General features: G+C 47.9%; 1 protein-coding gene across 2 annotated transcripts in view; it reads left to right on the forward strand.

Annotated features, from left to right (window-relative positions):
- Positions 1–19,517, forward strand: part of LOC138769094 (uncharacterized) — a 41,362-nt gene that overhangs the window by 4,007 nt on the left and 17,838 nt on the right. For both annotated transcript variants that reach the window (XM_069947311.1, XM_069947312.1), the window contains exons 3-4: positions 518–667; positions 4,709–4,831. In XM_069947311.1, coding sequence (XP_069803412.1) covers positions 518–667; positions 4,709–4,831 — 273 coding nt within the window. The remainder of the gene's footprint in view (positions 1–517; positions 668–4,708; positions 4,832–19,517) is intronic.

The raw sequence follows: 19,517 nt of genomic DNA on the forward strand, positions 1-19,517 counted from the left end.
GTCTCCTGAAGGCTGCTATATAACAGCTATACTTACTGTATCCAGGTCCAGTCTCCTGAAGGCAGCTTTATAACAGCTATGCTTACTGTATCCAGGTCCAGTCTCCTGAAGGCAGCTATATACCAGCTATACTTACTGTATCCAGGTCCAGTCTCCTGAAGGCAGCTATATAACAGCTATACTTACTGTATCCAGCACCAGTCTCCTGAAGGCAGCTATATACCAGCTATACTTACTCTATCCAGGTCCAGTCTCCTGAATACAGCTATATAACAGCTATACTTACTGTACCCAGGTCCAGTCTCCTGAAGGCAGCTATATAACAGCTATACTTACTGTATCAAGGTCCAGTCTCCTGAAGGCAGTTATATAACAGCTATACTTACTGTATCCAGGTCCAGTCTCCTGAAGGCAACTATATAATAGCTAAAAACAGACTAAACACAGGAATCCCGGCCAGTACAGAGAGTCAGGAATTTTCAAAGGCTAAAAGTTTTATCTTCTATTTTCTCTAAAGGAGGAAGCATTTACCAGTTCTTTGATAGATTCTGTGCTCATCCAAGTGAATGTAATGCGACTGGGACATTCTCACGAGGTACTGGTAGTTCGGGGAGGATGGCGACTACATGCTGTACTGGAGATCGGTGTACACCAGAGAAGCCCAAAGGTAATTAGTGCAGAATTGTATCAAGGGGAGAACAGCATGGGTCTTACATACACACACATACCAATGCATTTCAAAACAAAATTTAGAGCTATGAAACATCAGCCGCCATAGTCAGTGTATTCATTACAAGTCCATTAACCCCATAACGACCAAACCATGTTAATTAAAGGGCTTCAGAGCTGCTCCTTGTGCCTGACGCCCATTAATTATCATGCATAGATGTGTCAGCTCTGCACATTCTTGCATGCAGAGCTGTCAGCAGTATCGGGCTGTCACTTTGGACCCTTGTCACTGTGAACCCTAAGCACAGTGCTCTTATTGACTCCTCATTAGATATGACATAGAGAAAAAGGAGCTGCTGCACATCCCACCTATGGCTGATACTAATGCCGCTAGGCTATTTTTAAAAACCAACGCCAGGATGTTTTTATATAATTTGATGAAACCATATTGCCCCGTGTACCACGTGCAGGTCCCCTGGTTCACACGGGTCCCTAGGCTAACTCCACACTGTGTGGGTCAGCGACTGCCAACCCCGCAAAGTGTGCACATGCAGGGAAGGGGGGGCATGGAATGGCAACCCCAATGTCACAGGACCAAACCCAAAATGCCCCACCAATTTCCAGCCGGCACCACCGGCGGAGAAGGCTGCCCCCAAACAACACAAGTATGAATATGGTATTGCACTCACCACCACTGCTGCAGACAGAATGGGAAAAAGATGAGGTACTGACATGTGAATACAGGTATATCCTGCCAATTTGGGTCATGTAGGTCTTATAAAGGGGAGTGCCAGCTGCTCAGAAAAGGGAGAAATAGAAAATATGACATGGAGAGAAAGGAGCGGCTGCACATCACACCTATGGCTGATACCAATGCCGCTAGGCTATTTTTAAAAACCAACGCCAAGATGTTGGTATATAATTTGATCAAACCATATTGCCCCGTGTACCACGTGCCAGTCTCGGTGTGAACCAGGGACCTGCACGTGGTACACGGGGCAATATGGTTTGATCAAATTATATACCAACATCCTGGCATTGGTTTTTAAAAATAGCCTAGTGGCATTGGTATCATCCATAGGTGGGATGTGCAGATGCTCCTTTCTCTCTATGTTGTATATGACTCCTCATTAGAGAAGGTACTAGGGAAACCCATTACATAATGATTACAGATGGGTAAGCATTAGAGGAGAACTAAGCTCTACCTGGAGCACCCTTAGGAGCACTGCCTCCATGCACTGGATGGTGCGGCAGTGCTCTTAAGGGTGCTCCAGAGTGCATTTATTCCTATTAACAGTGGGGGACCAGTGCCAAAGAGGAAGGTAACGCACGTACCTTTCTCCTCAGCATTCCTGGTGCTGTTGGGGGCTATTAGCAGATTGGATTTGTCTAACCTGCTGATAGTTCCCCTTTAAAATACTTGAATGGAGAGGGTGGCTGGTACAACTGAAAATCTCAGAAAGTGATGGAAATGTGATGTTCCACTGTGGGTTTCTTTGCTCTTTACACACCTTGGTAAAAGTGTTTCTGTCAGGTGTTACAGTTAGTATAGTTGGCTGCTGTGCCCTACTCCAACCACTAGATGTCACACTCCCCCAGGGCACAGCTGCAGTTCAGAGGAAGGTTTAGCCTTTCACACACACACTCTCACTTAGCACTTACTCCCTGAAGCTAGTGAGTTGGAGCCTGGCTCTAGGCCAGATAGGTAGTGAGTGGTTGTGGAGACCAGAATTGTTTCCAGCGAGACCTACAGGAGCAGTTTTGCACTTCTAGAGCTGACTGCAGGGTAACCGTAGATAAAGGAGCACCCCCCTTGCCTATGCCATGGATCCTTTTGTCAGGACAGTCACCCCCTAAAGAAGGAGAGGAAAGAGAGGCTGATCCACACTAGAGCACAGTCTAAGTAAGCCGCTCTCTACTGAACTTCACTCAACTGAGTAGGAAGGAAACTACTAGCAAGCTACCCCCAGAAACAGAGGCCTGGGACTTGTACTACCTATCAGGACGGGAGCCTGCCGCTGAAAGGCAAAAGGTGGTCAGATAAGATAACTGGGACTTATCTAGAAGTTCTTCAAGATATTCTACTTCTTCTTATCTTACTCTATTTCAAGCTACTATCATTTTGCACTAAGTACCTGAGCACCATTGCCTTCGTATTGCACTGAAGATAAGTTACAGTAAAGTTAAATATTGTTTAAAGTGGGATTCTGTCATGTCTGCCGTCGCACCTGCACCCACACTTTGCACCTCACATCTCTTCTATTTTAAGGTCCGGTTGCCGTGTGTCCGGGGGTGGATGTTACCACTCCTGGCCACCATGACAAGTAGCTCGCCAAAAAAACAGAGATCACCGGCTGGTTCAATACCAGCCCTAAGGCCTCATTCACATGTCCTGTAATCTACGGATCTATATTTCTGTACTCGAATTAGGCTGGGTTCACACTGCGTTTTTGCAATCCATTTTTTCTATCTGTTTTTTGCAACAAAAAAAAAACGGATAAAAAGAGAATGCATTTGTGTGCATCCGTTTTGATCCGTTTTTCCATGGACTTCCATTGTAAAAAAACGGATCAAAACGGATCCGTTATTTTTAACGGACACAAAAGTAGTGTCAGCTAAGTTTTCGTGTCCGTCAAAAATAACGGATCCGTTTTGACCCGTTTTTTTTTACAATGGAAGTCAATGGAAAAACGGATCAAAATGGATGTACACAAATGCATAGTTTTTTTTCATCCGTTTTTTGCAAAAAACGGATGAAAAAACGGATTGCAAAAATGCAGTGTGAACCCAGCCTTAGTGCACATTGATGTCTATTGGGTTATTCACACCATCAGTAGATTACAAGGATCATTGTTATCAGTGATCTGTATAGGGGCAACAGCAACCACAAACAAAACGTTTTACCTACTAAACTGTAAATAAATAAAATCAATAAATACAGTAAAATACATGTAAAATATAGAAAAAAAATTTAAGATCCCCTTTTCCAAAGGAAAGTGCCCTCCTCTCCTATAACACACACTAATTTCACACATATTGTGTGAAATGAACGCATTTACCATAGGCGTACAGTGTGTCAGCGATAAAGAAGTTATCCAGGATTAATAAAACATGGCCGCTTTCTTCCAGAGACAGCATCGCTCTTGTCTCTAGGTCAGGTGTGGTTCATAATTAAGCTCCATTCACTTCAATGGAACTGAGCTGCAAAATCTGCACCCAAACTGTTGACAAGAGAGGTGCTGTCTCTGGCTATGTTCACACAACGTTTTCTCCGCTCTATTTAAAATGATGTCCGTCATTTTGAGTCTAAAATAACAGACGTCAATTAGCTGTCTAGCTGTCTATGCAATAACGGATGTTGATACATTATTTGGCCATGTTCACATGGCGTATTGTACCGGCCGTTCCTTGACCCAGCCGGGACACAGAACGACTGGTCTCTGCAAAGATCATGCCGGCCGGTACTGCAGTACCGGTGGATGATCTTTATGGCCATAGAGTTCTGATGTGGGCACATCCGTGTGCGCCTGCATCTGAAATCCCCATAGCCCACAATGAAGCAAGCGTCCGCAGCCGCTTGATCCACAGTGTGTACTGACATGTTTTTTTACGGCCGCTATTCAATGATTAGCGGACGCAGAAAACTGACATGTCAGTTCTTTGCAGCGCCGCTTGGGATCCTGGCCGGAGCGTATACGATGTGTATACGCTCCGGCCGGGATCCCATTGAAGAACATGCAGTGTGCCTAGTCGTACAAAGTACGACTGATTGCAACAACGACCGTACTTTTCTAGTGCATTGCAGTCAGTTAAATTGCGGCAATAGCGGACGTTATTTTAAATTGCAAAAGCGGCCTTCTCTATTTTTGACATTGTGTGAACATAGCCTTTTGAAGAAAGTGGCCGTTTTTTCCTAATGCTGGATAACCACTTTACCATGTTTCTGACAAGTATAATGTACATTAAATAAATTAAAATAATTACCTCCGTATCTGCTTTACAGTAGTTGTATTTTCCTCTTTTTGTCTTCTTGTTGCAGTGCCAGATGAGAGCTCAGACCACAATGGATTCCAATGTTCCACAGATTTTATTATACATAGAGACATAGATTGTCTGGGTGATGAAACGATGTGTTTTCTTGAAACTAGAAAACAAACCACAGGTAAAAATATATATTTCTCATAGAATGAAATCATGGAACCACCCTCCATGTGTCTTAAGAAGACATATGGATGGGCTTTGTATGAAGTCTCCTTATTAACCCTTTAAGGACGGAGACAATTTTCATTTTTGCGCTTTTGTTTTTTCCTTCTCGTGTTTAACCCTTTAAGGACCCATGACGTACCAGTACATAACGGGTGCGGTCCTAGGGTGTTCCGGGCGCCAGGTGCCTCCTCCCCCCGAGCTTCCTCTTCCTCCGCCTTCCCCCCTGTGCTGCCTCCATTACAGGGAGATCAGCTAGCAGTTCCCTGCTGCTAGCTGATCTCCCTGTTTTGTCTCCTCCTCCCCACGTGCCTCCATCGCCTCCCCTCCCCTCCGGGATACCTCCTCCTCCTGCCGGCTGCCTCCTCGTCCTCCTATGCTGCCGCTCCCACCCTCCCTCTCTCCTGACACCCACCCTCTCTGCTCTGCTGCCTCCACCCTGTCCTGGACACCCACCCTCCCTGCTGCCACCTACCTTCTCCTGGACACCCACCCTCTCCTAGACAACCAATCTCCCTGCTGCCACCCACCCTCTCCTGACACCCTCTCTCCTGACACGCACCTTCTTTCCTGGCACCCATCCTCCCTGCTGACACCCACCCTCCCTGCTGCCACCCACCCTCTCTCCTGCCATCTACCCTCTCCCTGCTATCACCCACCCTCTCCCTGCTGCCACCCTCTCTCCTGCCACCTACCCTCTCTCCTGACACCCCTCTCCTTGCACCCACCCTCTCTCCTGACACCCACCCTCCCTGCAGCCACCCACCCTCTCTCCTGTCACCCCTTCTGCTGCCACCCTATGTCCTGCCACCCTATCTTCTCTTACCCTCGCCCTTATGACCTGCTGCCCCTCTCCTGCCATCCTCTCCCATCTGCGCTGCCACCCTTTCCTCTCCCCTGCTACCCTCTGTCCTGCCACTCTCTCCTCTCCCCTCTTACCCTCTCCCCTCCGTCCTGCCACCCTCTCCCCTCTCCACTGCCACCCTCTCCTCTTTCCTGCCACCCTCTGTCCTGCCACCCTATCTCCTCTTACCCTCTCCCCTCCGTCCTGCCGCCCCTCTCCTGCCACCCTCTCTGCTGCCACCCTCTCCTCTTTCCTGCCACCCTCTGTCCTGCTACCCTCTCCTCTCTCCTCTTACCCTCTCCCCTCCATCCTGCCACCCTATCCCCTTACCCTCTCTCCTCTCCGCTGGCACCCTCTCCTCTTACCCTCTCTCCTCTCCTGCCACCCTCTCCCCTCCGTCCTGCCACCCTCTCCCCTGGATCAGTGGTGATATAGTGTCCCCTGCCTCTGCCCTCTGCTGTTTTTTGTTTTTTTTGTAAGTGTAAATTTTTTTCAGTGTAAACTATGTTTACACTGTGTTTACTATGTTTACACACACTAACACTTATAAAAGCATAACTCTTACACACCCCTCTAAGGGTACCTTCACACACACCGGATCCGCAGTGGATCCAGTGTCACCCGCTGTGTGTATGTAATTTAACCCCCCATTGGCCAGAGCACATATCACCTTCTCCATACTTTGGTGGTTCTCGGCAGGACGTCCCGCTCAGCCAATCAGTGGCTGAAGCGGGGCAGCACACTGATTGGCTGCGAGGGATGAGCAGACGCCGGGAGCCCAGAAGCAAATTGGAGTGGGGAGCAGGTGATGTACAGTATGCTCCGGCTGGTTGGGGATTAACTTACATACACGCAGCGGAATGTGTATCCCGCTGCAAGTATGTATTCTCATAGGGATGCACTGATAGTGGATCCGCAGCGGATTTCGCTGCGAATCCACAGCTGAAATCCGGTGTGGATCTGGTGTGTGTGAAGACACCCTAAAGAAAAAAACAAAAAAATGGCCCACAGGTTGTTCTCGGCCGAGGAGGCATATGCCATGATTGCCTCCGATATTGAGACAACCAGTGAGGGAGAAGAGGAAGATCCCTCGTTCCTTCTGCCTTCCTCTTCTTCCTCCTCCTCCTCCTCATCATTTAGTGATGACAAGCCCCCAAGGCGCCGCCCAAGGACTAGGCCCCAGGAAGCCCCACAAGCCCTCTCAAGTGACCCCACCCGATAAGAACCAAAGATTCCTGAGTTCATTGGGGGGGTCATTTGTGGGGGGTTTACAGTGTTTTAGCACGGGGGCTCTGCGAACCCGACATGGCCTTCATCCTCCATTTTGGCCAAATCCAGCCTCCAAAATCCAAATTGCGCTCATTCCCTTTGGAGGCTTTCCATGCGCCGGCTTTGCACTTTCGGGGAGATTTATCAAAGTGTGCAAAATTTAGTGGGGTCCATGTGCTCACTATACCCCTTGTTGCATTCCTTGAGGGGTGTAGTTTCCTAAATGGTTTCCCTTTAGGGGTGTTTGTTAAGTTTTGGCACCCCAGAGCCTCTGCCAACCAGAAGTGGTACTTTAAAAATTGGCCAATTGTAAGGTGGCTTCAAAATTCACTAGGCGCTCCTTTACATCTGAGGCTTGTGGTTGCGTCAAATATGGCCACCTATCATATATTTCTATAAACTGCAGACATGGGGCAATAAAAATTGAATTTATTTGGAAATAGGTTTTTTATTAAGAGATATATTGGATCACAATATAATTTCTGTAAAGAAAATTGAAATTTTTAATTTTTTAACACACTTAGCTTTTATTTCTGTGATTCACCTAAAGGGTTAAAAAAAACTTTCTGGAATTGATTTTAAACAGTTTGGGGGGTGCAGTTTCTGAAATGGGGTGCTTTGTGGGGCTTCATAAAATACAACCCCCTTAAATACACTTCAAACGTGAACTGGTCCCTTGAAAAATCAGATTTTGAAATTCTTGTGAAAATTTGGAAAAATGCTTCTAAACTTTAAAGCTTTCTATTGTCTTAAACAATTGAACACAAGTTTAATAAATGCCGCCAACATAGAGTAGACATATTGGTAATACTATTTCATATCTAATTTATGTGGCATAACCATTTTCCTTACAAGCACAACATTTCAAAGTTAGAAAAATGCTATTTTTTACGTTATTTTGGGTTTTTTCATAAAGATAGGCTGTAAGTATCGACTACAAGAAATATAAAGTATAACATGTCACGAGAAAACAATCTCAGAATCAGCCAGATAGGTAAAAGCATCCCGAAGTTATTAATGGATAAAGTGATACACGTCATATTCCTGAAATTTGGTTCGGTCCTTAAGGCCATTTTGGGCTCAGTCCTTAAGGGGTTAAAAGGCCATAGCGCTTGCATTTTTCACCTACAGACCCACATGAGCCCTTATATTTTGTGTCACTATGTGTAATTTGGAATGACAGACTTAATTTTTTTTTTATAAAATATGCCGTGAAACAGGGAAAAAATAATTTGTGCTGTGAAATTGAAAAAAAATATATTGCTAGAATTCAGTCTGTGTGTGTGAACTCGGCTGGAAGAATCAGCCTACGCCCGATTTCTCTCTGACCTGTTCACACTTCTTGCTCTGCCAGGGAGCCGACACCCAGTCTCATGCCTTCTCCTGACTCCTCTCTGGTGCTCGTGGGGTTAAGCCTTCAGGTGTTGCATTCTCCTGAGGCTTGCTCCTGTCTGAGTACAGGGGCTGCTCCCTGGCTGCCATTGGTTTCTCATGCTGCTGTCAGACTCCTTGCTCCTATCAGGGACTGGGGCGGGAGCTCTGGTAGCATTTAAGCTGGTGAATTAGACCTTGTAGTTGCCAGTGTATGTTTGGTCCCCAGCTACACCATCGTATCTTATTGTTCTGTTAGATATTGTGACACTTGGACTTGGACTTCGCTTTTTGCCTCATCCTCTGTACTGCGTTACCTCTCGTGTTTGACCTAGGACCGGACTCTGTTTACCCCTTGTTTGCTGATTCAGATTTTGACGTTACCTCCTGTTGCTGACTCGGACTGCCTGACCTGTTTGTATATACCTGTCTGTGTGTTCTGTCTGCCTCCCCGTATCCCTAAGTAAGTTAGGGACTTTTGCCCAGTTGCTGCCCTAGGGGTTAGCCTAGGGGGGCAAGCAGGTAGGGACAGGGGTTGCGGGTCTAGACTAGGGAATTCCATCTTCTCGGACCCCAGGACTCCCTGACAGATATATATTTGGAGGCTTTTATGTTTACGCCGTTCACTCTATGGTAAAAGGGAGAAGTTGTTTATGTTCCTCAAGTCAGTACGATTACAATGATAGGCAACTTGTATAACCTTTATTTTATCTGACAGCTTTCAAAAATGAAAGGCTTTTGAAAAACTAAATATTCCTTAAAATGGCCCCGTGACCATCCTTATAACACTTTTATTCTTTGGTCTATGGGGCTTTGTGAGGTGTCATTTTTTGTGCCATGATCTGTACTTTCTATTGGTAGCTTGCATTTATGTGTGCCATATGACACACGTGTGCCGAGACTTTCCAGAAGAGCCGTGTGCAGACAGTAGGACACGTCAGCTTTCCCGCTATTTGTCCTACTGGGGTCAGCACCTGTCAACTGTGGTTACTATAGAGGCATCCCAGGAATGGACAGAATATTGCTGCCTCTGACCACAAACGTGACTGGCAGGGTGGACCAGGGCAGTTTCTAGGTCATTTTGGCAACAGGGCTAATTTTGATAAAAGCGCCCCCCTACCCCCCCCCCCCCCCCCCCCCCCCCACCTCACTCAGTTCCGCTCTGGGGAAGGAAGGGTCGCTTTTATCAAGATTCAGGATACTAGGGAGAAGCAGTGTGTGTATTGCAGCATAGAGCAGTGCAGCGCTCCTAACCGATAATGTTCTACTCAATACAAATTCATCATACAGGGACTCACAGGTGACGTCTTCTTTGATCTGAGGCGTCACTTTCACTTTTTCTCTCCATCCGGCTCAGACCTCCATGATGATTTCTTGCAACTACAATTCATCTCTTCTGAACCTGCCAGACAAACATCTCAGGATCCGCACTTCCAGAAACTTTCTTCCCACCTATAAGGTCCCAAACTGTATGCTGGGAAAGCTGGGTGACCTTCATTATACACTGACATACAGGATGCTGGGAGAGCTGGGTGACCTCCATTAAACACTGACATACAGGATGCTGGGAGAGCTGGGTGACCTCCATTATACACTGACATACAGGATTAGGGGAGAGCTGGATGACCTCCATTAAACTGACATACAGGATGCTGGGAGAGCTGGGTGACCTCCATTATACACTGATATAGTGACATACAGGGTTAGGGGAGAGCTGGGTGACCTCCATTATACACTGACATACAGGATTAGGGGGGAGCTGGGTGACCTCCATTATACACTGGCATACAGGATTAGGGGAGAGCTGGGTGACCTCCATTATACACTGCCATACAGGATTAGGGGAGGGCTGGGTGACCTCCATTATACACTGACATACAGGATTAGGGGAGAGCTGGGTGACCTCCATTATACACTGCCATACAGGATTAGGGGAGGGCTGGGTGACCTCCATTATACACTGACATACAGGATTAGGGGAGAGCTGGGTGACCTTCATTATACTGACATACAGGATTAGGGGAGAGCTGGGTGACCTCTATTATACTGACATACAGGATTAGGGGAGAGCTGGGTGACCTCTATTATACTGACATACAGGATTAGGGGAGAGCTGGGTGACCTCCATTATACGCTGATATACAGGATTAGGGGAGAGCTGGGTGACCTCAATTATACACTGACATACAGGATTAGGGGAGAGCTGGGTGATCTCCATTATACACTGACATACAGGATTAGGGGAGAGCTGGGTGATCTCCATTATACACTTGACATACAGGAATAGGGGAGAGCTGGGTGATCTCCATTATACACTGACATACAGGATTAGGGGAGAGCTGGGTGACCTCCATTATACACTGCCATACAGGATGCTGGGAAAGCTGGGTGATCTCCATTATACACTGACATACAGGAATAGCGGAGAGCTGGGTGACCTCCATTATACACTGACATACAGGATTAGGGGAGAGCTGGGTGACCTCCATTATACACTGACATACAGGATTAGGGGAGAGCTGGGTGACCTCCATTATACTGACATTCAGGATTAGGGGAGAGCTGGGTGACCTCCATTATACACTGACATACAGGATTAGGGGAGAGCTGGGTGACCTCCATTATACACTGACATACAGGATTAGGGGAGAGCTGGGTGACCTCCATTATACACTGCCATACAGGATTAGGGGAGAGCTGGGTGACCTCCATTATACACTGCCATACAGGATGCTGGGAAAGCTAGGTGATCTCCATTATACACTGACATACAGGAATAGCGGAGAGCTGGGTGACCTCCATTATACACTGACATACAGGATTAGGGGAGAGCTGGGTGACCTCCATTATACACTGACATACAGGATTAGGGGAAAGCTGGGTGACCTCCATTATACTGACATTCAGGATTAGGGGAGAGCTGGGTGACCTCCATTATACACTGACATACAGGATTAGGGGAGAGCTGGGTGACCTCCATTATACACTGACATACAGGATTAGGGGAGAGCTGGGTGACCTCCATTATACACTGACATACAGGATTAGGGGAGAGCTGGGTGACCTCCATTATACACTGACATACAGGATTAGGGGAGAGCTGGGTGACCTCCATTATACACTGACATTCAGGATTAGGGCAGAGCTGGGTGACCTCCATTATACACTGCCATACAGGATGCTGGATGACCTCCATTACACTGACATACAGGATGCTGGGAGAGTTGGATGACCTCCATTAAACTGACATACAGGATGCTGGGAGAGCTGGGTGACCTCCATTATACACTGATATAGTGACATACAGGATTAGGGGAGAGCTGGGTGACCTCCATTATACACTGACATACAGGATTAGGGGAGAGCTGGGTGACCTCCATTATACACTGGCATACAGGATTAGGGGAGAGCTGGGTGACCTCCATTATACACTGACATACAGGATTAGGGGAGAGCTGGGTGACCTCCATTATTACACCTGAGGGGAGAGCTGGGTGACCTCCATTATACTGACATTCAGGATTAGGGAGAGCTGGGTGACCTCCATTATACACTGACATACAGGATTAGGGGAGAGCTGGGGTGACCTCCATTATACACTGACATACAGGATTAGGGGAGAGCTGGGTGACCTCCATTATACACTGACATACAGGATTAGGGGAGAGCTGGGTGACCTCCATTATACACTGACATACAGGATTAGGGGAGAGCTGTGTGACCTCCATTATACACTGCCATACAGGATTAGGGGAGAGCTGGGTGACCTCCATTATACACTGATATAGTGACATACAGGATTAGGGGGGAGCTGGGTGACCTCCATTATACTGACATTCAGGATTAGGGGAGAGCTGGGTGACCTCCATTATACACTGACATACAGGATTAGGGGAGAGCTGGGTGACCTCCATTATACACTGACATACAGGATTAGGGGAGAGCTGGGTGACCTCCATTATACACTGACATACAGGATTAGGGGAGAGCTGGGTGACCTCCATTATACACTGCCATACAGGATTAGGGGAGAGCTGGGTGACCTCCATTATACACTGACATACAGGATTAGGGGAGAGCTGGGTGACCTCCATTATACTGACATTGAGGATTAGGGGAGAGCTGGGTGACCTCCATTATACACTGACATACAGGATTAGGGGAGAGCTGGGTGACCTCCATTATACACTGACATACAGGATTAGGGGAGACCTGGGTGACCTCCATTATACACTGATATAGTGACATACAGGATTAGGGGAGAGCTGGGTGACCTCCATTATACACTGACATACAGGATGCTGGGAAAGCTGGGTGATCTCCATTATACACTGACATACAGGAATAGGGGAGAGCTGGGTGATCTCCATTATACACTGACATACAGGAATAGGGGAGAGCTGGGTGACCTCCATTATACACTGACATACAGGATACTGGGAAAGCTGGGTGACCTCCATTACACTGACATACAGGATTAGGGGAGAGCTGGGTGACCTCCATTATACACTGACATACAGGATTAGGGGAGAGCTGGGTGACCTCCATTATACTGACATACAGGATTAGGGGAGAACTGGGTGACCTCCATTATACTGACATACAGGATTATAGGAGAGCTGGGTGACCTCCATTATACACTGACATACAGGATTAGGGGAGAGCTGGGTGACCTCCATTATACACTGACATACAGGATTAGGGGAGAGCTGGGTAACCTCCATTATACACTGACATACAGGATTAGGGGAGAGCTGGGTGACCTCCATTATACACTGACATACAGGAATAGGGGAGAGCTGGGTGACCTCCATTATACACTGACATACAGGATTAGGGGAGAGCTGGGTGACCTCCATTATACACTGACATACAGGATTAGGGGAGAGCTGGGTGACCTCCATTATACACTGACATACAGGATTAGGGGAGAGCTGGGTGACCTCCATTATACACTGACATACAGGATTAGGGAGAGCTGGGTGACCTCCATTATACACTGACATACAGGATTAGGGGAGAGCTGGGTGACCTCCATTATACACTGACATACAGGATTAGGGGAGAGCTGGGTGACCTCCATTATACACTGCCATACAGGATGCTGGGAAAGCTGGGTGATCTCCATTATACACTGACATACAGAAATAGGGGAGAGCTGGGTGACCGCCATTACACTGACATTCAGGATTAGGGCAGAGCTGGGTGACCTCCATTATACACTGACATACAGGATTAGGGGAGAGCTGGGTGACCGCCATTATACACTGACATACAGGATTAGGGGAGAGCTGGGTGACCTCCATTATACACTGACATACAGGATTAGGGGAGAGCTGGGTGACCTCCATTATGCACTGACATACAGGATTAGGGGAGAGCTGGGTGACCTCCATTATACTGACATTCAGGATTAGGGGAGAGCTGGGTGACCTCCATTATACACTGACATACAGGATTAGGGGAGAGCTGGGTGACCTCCATTATACACTGACATACAGGATTAGGGGAGAGCTGGGTGACCTCCATTATACACTGACATACAGGATTAGGGGAGAGCTGGGTGACCTCCATTATACTGACATTCAGGATTAGGGGAGAGCTGGGTGACCTCCATTATACACTGACATGCAGGATTAGGGGAGAGCTGGGTGACCTCCATTATACACTGACATACAGGATTAGGGGAGAGCTGGGTGACCTCCATTATACACTGACATACAGGATTAGGGTAGAGCTGGGTGACCTCCATTATACACTGACATACAGGATTAGGGGAGAGCTGGGTGACCTCCATTATACACTGACATACAGGATTAGGGGAGAGCTGGGTGACCTCCATTATACTGACATACAGGATTAGGGGAGAGCTGGGTGACCTCCATTATACACTGACATACAGGAATAGGGGAGAGCTGGGTGACCTCCATTATACTGACATTCAGGATTAGGGGAGAGCTGGGTGACCTCCATTATACACTGACATGCAGGATTAGGGGAGAGCTGGGTGACCTCCATTATACTGACATTCAGGATTAGGGGAGAGCTGGGTGACCTCCATTATACACTGACATACAGGATTAGGGGAGAGCTGGGTGACCTCCATTATACACTGACATACAGGATTAGGGGAGAGCTGGGTGACCTCCATTATACACTGATATAGTGACATACAGGATTAGGGGAGAGCTGGGTGACCTCCATTATACACTGACATACAGGAAGCTGGGAAAGCTGGGTGACCTCCATTATACACTGACATACAGGATTAGGGGAGAGCTGGGTGACCTCCATTATACACTGATATAGTGACATACAGGATTAGGGGAGAGCTGGGTGACCTCCATTACACTGACATACAGGATTAGGGGAGAGCTGGGTGACCTCCATTATACACTGCCATACAGAAATAGGGGAGAGCTGGGTGACCTCCATTATACACTGCCATACAGGATGCTGGGAAAGCTGGGTGATCTCCATTATACACTGACATACAGGATTAGGGGAGAGCTGGGTGACCTCCATTATACACTGACATACAGGATTAGGGGAGAGCTGGGTGACCTCCATTATACACTGACATACAGGATTAGGGGAGAGCTGGGTGACCTCCATTATACACTGACATACAGGATTAGGGGAGAGCTGGGTGACCTCCATTATACACTGACATACAGGATTAGGGGAGAGCTGGGTGACCTCCATTATACACTGCCATACAGAAATTGGGGAGAGCTGGGTGACCTCCATTATACACTGCCATACAGGATGCTGGGAAAGCTGGGTGATCTCCATTATACACTGACATACAGGATTAGGGGAGAGCTGCGTGACCTCCATTATACACTGACATACAGGATTAGGGGAGAGCTGGGTGACCTCCATTATACACTGACATACAGGATTAGGGGAGAGCTGTGTGACCTCCATTATACACTGCCATCCAGGATTAGGAGAGAGCTGGGTGACCTCCATTATACACTGATATAGTGACATACAGGATTAGGGGAGAGCTGGGTGACCTCCATTATACACTGCCATACAGGATTAGGGGAGAGCTGGGTGACCTCCATTATACTGACATTCAGGATTAGGGGAGAGCTGGGTGACCTCCATTATGCACTGACATACAGGATTAGGGGAGAGCTGGGTGACCTCCATTATACACTGACATACAGGATTAGGGGAGAGCTGGGTGACCTCCATTATACACTGACATACAGGATTAGGGGAGAGCTGGGTGACCTCTATTATACACTGCCATACAGGATTAGGGGAGAGCTGGGTGACCTCCATTATACACTGATATAGTGACATACAGGATTAGGGGAGAGCTGGGTGACCTCCATTATACACTGCCATACAGGATTAGGGGAGAGCTGGGTGACCTCCATTATACACTGACATACAGGATTAGGGGAGAACTGGGTGACCTCCATTATACACTGACATACAGGATTAGGGGAGAGCTGGGTGACCTCCATTATACACTGACATACAGGATTAGGGGAGAGCTGGGTGACCTCCATTATACACTGATACACTGACATACAGGATTAGGGGAGAGCTGGGTGACCTCCATTATACTGACATTCAGGATTAGGGGAGAGCTGGGTGACCTCCATTATACACTGACATACAGGATTAGGGGAGAGCTGGGTGACCTCCATTATACTGACATACAGGATTAGGGGAGAGCTGGGTGACCTCCATTATACTGACATTCAGGATTAGGGGAGAGCTGGGTGACCTCCATTATACACTGACATACAGGATTAGGGGAGAGCTGGGTGACCTCCATTATACTGACATACATGATTAGGGGAGAGCTGGGTGACCTCCATTATACACTGATATAGTGACATATAGGATTAGGGGAGAGCTGGGTGACCTCCATTATACACTGACATACAGGATTAGGGGAGAGCTGGGTGACCTCCATTATACTGACATACAGGATTAGGGGAGAGCTGCGTGACCTCCATTATACACTGACATACAGGAATAGGGGAGAGCTGGGTGATCTCCATTATACACTGACATACAGGAATAGGGGAGAGCTGGGTGATCTCCATTATACACTGACATACAGGAATAGGGGAGAGCTGGGTGACCTCCATTATACACTTACATACACAATGCTGGGAAAGCTGGGTGATCTCCATTATACACTGACATACAGAAATAGGGGAGAGCTGGGTGACCTCCATTATACACTGACATACAGGATGCTGTGAAAGCTGGGTGATCTCCATAATACACTGACATACAGGAATAGGGGAGAGCTGGGTGATCTCCATTATACACTGACATACAGGAATAGGGGAGAGCTGGGTGACCTCCATTATACACTTACATACAGGATGCTGGGAAAGTTGGGTGATCTCCATTATACACTGACATACAGAAATAGGGGAGAGCTGGGTGACCTCCATTATACACTGACATACAGGATGCTGGGAAAGCTGGGTGACCTCCATTATGCACTGACATACAGGATTAGGGGAGAGCTGGGTGACCTCCATTATACTGACATACAGGATTAGGGGAGAGCTGGGTGACCTCCATTATACACTGACATACAGAAATAGGGGAGAGCTGGGTGACCTCCATTATACACTGCCATACAGGATGCTGGGAAAGCTGGGTGATCTCCATTATACACTGACATACAGAAATAGGGGAGAGCTGGGTGACCGCCATTATACACTGCCATACAGGATTAGGGGAGAGCTGGGTGACCTCCATTATACACTGACATACAGGATTAGGGGAGAGCTGGGTGACCTGTCAGCTCTGGCGCCGGGGCGGGGCTTATCATCGGGGGGCGGGGCTTATAGCTGGGGGGGGCGGCAGGCTTATCGGGACATATCGGGGCTCCTTCTGTACAGGATCCCCCACCAGCTACTCACCTCTCCTGCTGCCTCCAGCTCCTCTGGTCCCTCCGTCCTCTTCTGGCTTCCGGTGCAGGCAGCCACCTGTCATACACAGCCGCCTGCACAGGAAGCCCCTCTGTCTCTGCCCCGGCTGCTGTTCCCTTTAGCTGTGCCTGCTGTACGCACAGTTAAAGGTCGCTCTGGCCAGGGGATCTGGAACTTAGATTCCAGATCCTCGGGCCAGTCCTAATGATGCGGGGGCTGCGGGCCGGGTACTGTCGGGCGCCGCCTGGCGCCCCCTAGCTGTTGGCGCCCCGTGCGGTGGCCCGGCTCGCCCGCCCCTAGAAACGGCCCTGGGGTGGACAGCAAATGGCCCCTCACTCTGTCAGTGCAATGCCTTTAAATATAAGTGATTTTTAGGAGAGCTTACAGTTAAAAGCTTTTACTTGGGGAACATTCACTTACCAGCAAGGGGCATTGTGGGAAATAGTGTGCACTATTGCATGGCAACAGCATGGTCACGGTTTAGAGAGGAAACTGGGTAGTGATTAAATCAATGAGGGAGAAAAACAGTGCAGGGATGTAAGTTACTATACTAAAAACAGCACATTTGGTCTCCTTTACTTATATGTAGTGATGAGCAAATAGTGAAATATTCGAATATTCGATATTCATATGAATATCTCCCGGATATTCGAACGTTTCGAAAGTCTATAGGAACAAGTATTTGATTATTGAAAAACATCTATTCGACCACTTGGAGGTCACCAAGTCCACAATGACACCTCAGGGAAAAGGAAGGGGAATTTGAACGCTTATCGAATATTTATCGAATATTCGGCGTACTATTGGATAATATTCGATACTATCGAATACCTTACTATTCGATCGAACAGTATTCGCTCATCACTACTTATATGTTTTTATGTGGTACACATCTAATATTACCAACTTTGCTTCATGGCACGACTTCTTTGATGACCAAAATCAACACTCAAACTGACATCACTCATACAACCCTTTAAATGCCCCAATCAATAGGGATCATGGCATTTAAAAAGCAAAATGATGTGTGCAGCACCTGCCAAATACTGACCAGCACCCCAGCAGTGTGATTGGATCAGTGACCATGACTTACAGAAGGAGTCTGTGCCTACCTAAATAGCTCTTTTAACCCAACCTAAGGATCCATTTACACAGAAAGATTATCTGACAGATTATTTGCCAAAGATTTGAAGCCAAAGCCAGAAACAGACTATATACAGAGATCAGGTAATAAAGGAAAGCCTGCGATTTTTTTCTCTTTTCAAATCAATTCCTGGCTTTGGCTTTAAATCTTTGGCAGATAATCTTTCTGTGTAAATGGACTCTAATGCTAAGTTTACACGGGACGATAATAGGCCCGATCGCATGATTAACGATGTCGGAGTACCGATTATTTTTCATAACGATCAGCGGTTAGACGGTACGATATATCGTCCAGAAAAATCGTTTTGCGATCGTGCGCCCGCAGCCCGGCCCCCCGCTCATCCGCAGCCAGGACCCACGTTCAACAACAGCCCCCTGCGCCGACCCGATCGCCCCTCCCCCCGCCTTCGCTCCGATCGCCCCCATCCCCCCCCCCCGCACCGGCCACGAACATACGTTACCTGCTCCGCGTAGCATGTCTTCGAAATCCCCGGCTCCCCTCTTCAGAGCACTGATTGGCTGAAGAGGAGCCGTTTGAATTTCCCTTCTCCCCTCTTCAGCCAATCAATGCCTGGCAGCACTGATTGGCTGAAGAGGAGCCGTTTGAAATTCCCGGCTCACCTCTTCAGTCAATCAATGCACTGAAGAGGGGAGCCGGGGATTTCGAAGACCTGCTTCGCGGAGCAGGTAACGTATGCTCTTGGCCGCGGCGGCGGGGGAGATTGGAGCGGGCGGCGGGGGGATGGGGCCATTGGAGTGGCGGCGGCGGGGGTGGCGATCAGAGCGACGGCGGGGGTGGCGATCAGGGCGGCGGGGGTGGCGATCGAGCCGGCGCAGGGGGCTGTGGATGGACGGAGGGCCGGGCTGCGGATGAGCGGGGGGCCGTACTTTGGGCGGCGGGCGGCCGGACTTTTGCGCGACGACTGTTTACACGGAATGATCGGCAAGCTTTTTGCGAACGACGAACGACGATTTAAGAACATGTTAAAAGATCAAAATGAACGATTTTTCTATCGTTCGCCGCCTTTACACATACGATTATCGTTCGAATTCGATCGTTATAGCGAAAATTCGCCTGATAATCGCTTCGTGTAAAC

Source organism: Dendropsophus ebraccatus, chromosome 12 (assembly GCF_027789765.1).
Source record: "Dendropsophus ebraccatus isolate aDenEbr1 chromosome 12, aDenEbr1.pat, whole genome shotgun sequence".
NCBI classification, from domain to species: domain Eukaryota; kingdom Metazoa; phylum Chordata; class Amphibia; order Anura; family Hylidae; genus Dendropsophus; species Dendropsophus ebraccatus.